Source organism: Malurus melanocephalus, unplaced genomic scaffold (assembly GCF_030028575.1).
Source record: "Malurus melanocephalus ecotype Western Australia unplaced genomic scaffold, MMel_1.1 scaffold_386, whole genome shotgun sequence".
NCBI classification, from domain to species: Eukaryota; Metazoa; Chordata; class Aves; order Passeriformes; family Maluridae; genus Malurus; species Malurus melanocephalus.
This window is the reverse complement of record NW_026623618.1, coordinates 478027-481948: the sequence shown is the minus strand read 5'-3', so window position 1 is coordinate 481948 and position 3922 is coordinate 478027. Positions and strand designations below refer to the sequence as shown.

Below are 3922 nucleotides of genomic sequence, written 5' to 3'. Positions count from 1 at the left end.
TTCCAGATCTGTCTTTGTGTGAACTGGAATTTACAGTCTGGTGTAGTGTAAAATCTCATTTGTAACGATATACACATTTGGAGCATGATTTTGGAGCACTAGCTTGTTCTGATTTTGTGGTTGAAGTTAGGATTCTGGATGCAGTAGTGTGAGGTACTCTATGAAAGGCAACTATTTTGGTAATCTAAACAGATWTTTCTAATTGTGTATTCAAAGGTATTTGGTATGCATATGGAGTTTTCCAATCGATGGCTTGTACTCTTTTATTTCTATTAGTTGTTACCTACTGTAGAAAATAGGCAAATGAGCAGCTGAAAACTAATTTTATTCTTTGCTGTGTTTAAGTAGTACTTGATAATTATTTTTTTGTATAAAATTCAASAGCTTTCTTAAGACAATATTTCTTTTCTCTTTAATGATGCTGTTGTGGTTGTGTAGGAAAATATATTTATGCTGTACTGAGCTCAAAAGTGACAGCAGGGTATTTGAGGCACTGTGCAAGTATGTTTCCTCACTGTATCCAGCCTCTTCTGCCTTGTCTGCATGAGTAAGTAAAACTGCAGTGAAATCCTTCCATGTGGGACCCAGAAGTTCCTGTAATGAAAAGCAAATCGTAGTTATCTTTTATTTCTTTTCCCTACTCCTATTTYATATACTTAGTACATTAACAGACCAGTTACATGTATCTTTTTCCTGGCAGTAATCCAGTTCATGCTATCCGAGTTGCTGAAATTTCTGAGGCATTTTTCACCTTACTGAGACAATGACACCCACTTTTAGTGGATATATGTGGTCATGCAGCTCTAGCAATTCTCTGTTCCCTGACTACAGATGTTAACAGAATGTCTCCAGTTAAAAAATATTCATGTAAATAAGGGAGAATGGTTGCTTATCCATGTCACACATTAGATTGAAGTCAGTAGTTAMCACATACCTGTATTTCTATACTGTTTACAGCTCTTTGAAAAAGATTTTTTGGAAAATACTGAATCGCCTTTTGTTGGAAAAGTATGATTRATTTCTATGTAACACCAACTTCAGTTCCAGCTGTAATCCATAAAACTGAACTATTCTCAGCAATTCAGGAAAAACACAAATCAAATGCACCACCCTAAATAATGGGCCAGAGAGTTTGTCTTCAACTGTTGTGATTTATCTGATGGAGGGGAATGGAGAGAACCAGCTGCTTTTCTTGCCGTAAGTGTAGAAAATTTTAATGGGAATAAGAGAGGTTAGGTTTTAATTTACAGGTGTAAATGAAATTACAACTTCCGTGCATTCCTGCTAACTGCTGTGTATGACAAGAAGCCTACGTTGGTAATAGAGGACACTGCACTGATCYTGACTCTATAACCTAAATGCTAAGGTATATAAAAGTACTTTAAAGGAGATCTGTCTACTTCCGAGATAAGTGGAGTGTTAAAATACCTGGTGTATTGACAGGGATTAATSCGGTTTAGACACTAGGGAAAAATATACTAAACGCACACCAAATTTTGCCTTAAGCTGCCTAAGGAAGCCTTGGGTTACCAGTTTCAGAAAGAAAGGATAGAGCTTTGATTTACTGAGGACGCAAATCCATTACAATATTTATTCTGAAATTATTATCTCCCACTCTCACTAGGCTGTTGTTGGGGAAAAAAAAATATTATTTTTGCAATCAACTTCCATAGCTATTGTCACCTGAAGATGAAAGAGTTGTGCTTGGGGCAGAGACATCATTCGCTTACCTGGATGAACTGAAGTGTGTCMTCGCTTTCCTCTGGACACAGAGGCAGGTCAGCCCTCAGGACCAAGAGAGCCAAGTGCAGGCCTTCCTCCCCGAAGTGGTGAGCCAGGGCTGCTCTCACTGCATCTCTCACTTGCTCTTTGCTCARGCCACTGTGAGGGTAGCTTGGAGTGTCCAGTACTCGAACACGAAGAGCTGACTCGCAGCCATTTCTTCGTACGAGCCCCAAAATGCGGCGGCTGCGTCCGAGGCTGCAGCACGTAGTCACAGAGCTCGGGGACAGACGGCTCTCAAAGTCTGAGCTGCCCAACAGGCTGTTCCCAGCAGCACTTTTGCCAGTCTGAGCTTTTCCAAGGACAACAAGGTTTATGATCATCTCTTCACTGTCTGACATTGTGCTTTTATCCACAAACCTGGCACTAAGTACAAATGACATAAGACGTTTGGGGTAACTTTGGGGKAAAACAGGTGATATTTCCAAAATTCAAAATTCTTTTGAGTGTTTTTTTCCTGCCTGAAATAAGAAAAGTGTTTTAGGAAGAAACAAAACTGAGCTAAGGAGAGAGAACAGAGAAGGGAGGAGCTGGGAAACAACTGTGGAAAACAGCATTGCTGTTTTGGGAGAATAGTGGGTTAGGAAAAGGAGGTGAGCTAGGGAGGGACGAAGAGAATGGTGACAAATGGATGCTGCTGTTTTTAAGTGATGATATGTCAGGATGTAAATCCATATTTTAGGAAAAAAAATTAATAATAAGGAGAAGTAGATTTTAAGGGAGCACTTTTTCACAGCAGAGAACAGCTTAGAATATGTCTTTCATCAGCTACCACTGACATTGAAATAGACAGTATTCTGAAAGGGCTTTCTGAAAGGGCTTTCTGGGCAGATAAATATGTCAATTAAAAAAAAAAAAAAAAAAAAAGGAGAAGAGCTGAAATAGCCAATCTGATGAAAACGAGATTTTGGAAATGTATTCTAAACCAACTTAGTTAGTAGGAAAGAAAAGCATAGCCTGGTGGATGGAGAGGGGAGTTGGCTTGGTATCTTCCAGTTACTCTTATTGTTCATAAATAAGACTTCTCATTCTCTTTGTGCTTTTCTCTGATTCAGTGTCTGAAGGAGTTTTGGTGCATGTTAGGCATTCTAACAGGAAGACTGGTTATTTAAATAAATTGAGAGGAGTTTCAGAAGGTAAAACTGTAGTGGCAAATAGTGGATTTTAAGTTTCTGAGACATGTGAAATTCAGAAAGAAATTTTCTTTTTSTTAAGATACTATGTTTAGGTATTCATAAAGAGATCATGGATAATTTTAGACTGGGATTTCCTGGGATTAATTCATTTACATTCTTACTGTCAATTTAAGCTTTCTCTCTCATATTAATTCCATGGCTGAGTCAATCTTTGAAATAACTTCAACACCAAAGGCACAAGAGCTAGTAATATACTAATTTTGTTACAGGCAGCATTGAATACTRTACATTATAATCTTCCTTACTGAATTCACAATGAGGATTTTGTGGATTTTTTTAATGATCAATTTCCTCTAAAAAAAAACTTATGAAATTGTTGTCTTCAGTTATACATCAGTCTAGATATGCATTGTATACTTTGTAGCATAATAAATAATATGAAGTAGTGGACATGGATTTGTCCATATTTTAAATCATAATCAAAGATTTGTTCTATTTTCCCTGCAAGCAGTCCATGCTTAAATATTTGGATTAATTTCATMTTGTGTCACTTACCTTATTTTCCCTTAAATTCTTCTTTCATTCAGACTTTGTTCATAAACCACATGTGCAGTGTACAAAGAAGTTCATATGTGAACTTTGAAACTAACAGCAGCACCGTACCACGCTGAGACTGTTACGTACACATTAATCTGGTTAATCAATTACTGATAGATCCTTATTCAATTGGATATGTTTGGTCAGTAATTGGCACTGTTGAATTTTTGTAACTTAGCTGCAAATACTGTTTTTGAAGTCACTTAAGTGATTGTATGATGCTGGTATTTTTAAAAGTTGCTTGAATTCCACCAGCCATTAAATGTGCAAGTGATAATAGTGATAGTGGGATTTGTCTGTAATGCATGTTCTTGAATGTGTGTTCATGTATGCATGTGAAGAGCAAATGTGCTCTCTCTTGCAGTGAATTATAATATTTTTGTAGCACAGTGTAAAATCATTTGCAA

General features: G+C 37.1%; 1 protein-coding gene across 1 annotated transcript; it reads right to left on the bottom strand.

Moving 5' to 3' along the window:
• Window positions 1-6: 6 nt before the first annotated feature.
• Window positions 7-3575, bottom strand: GIMD1 (GIMAP family P-loop NTPase domain containing 1). The gene is made up of 3 exons (XM_057379089.1): window positions 3474-3575; window positions 1731-2148; window positions 7-594 (listed from the first exon to the last, which is right to left on the bottom strand). Exons 2-3 carry the CDS (start codon window positions 2121-2123, stop codon window positions 325-327), a joined length of 663 nt encoding a protein of 220 aa, XP_057235072.1. The 5' UTR covers window positions 2124-2148; window positions 3474-3575; the 3' UTR covers window positions 7-324.
• Window positions 3576-3922: the final 347 nt, after the last annotated feature.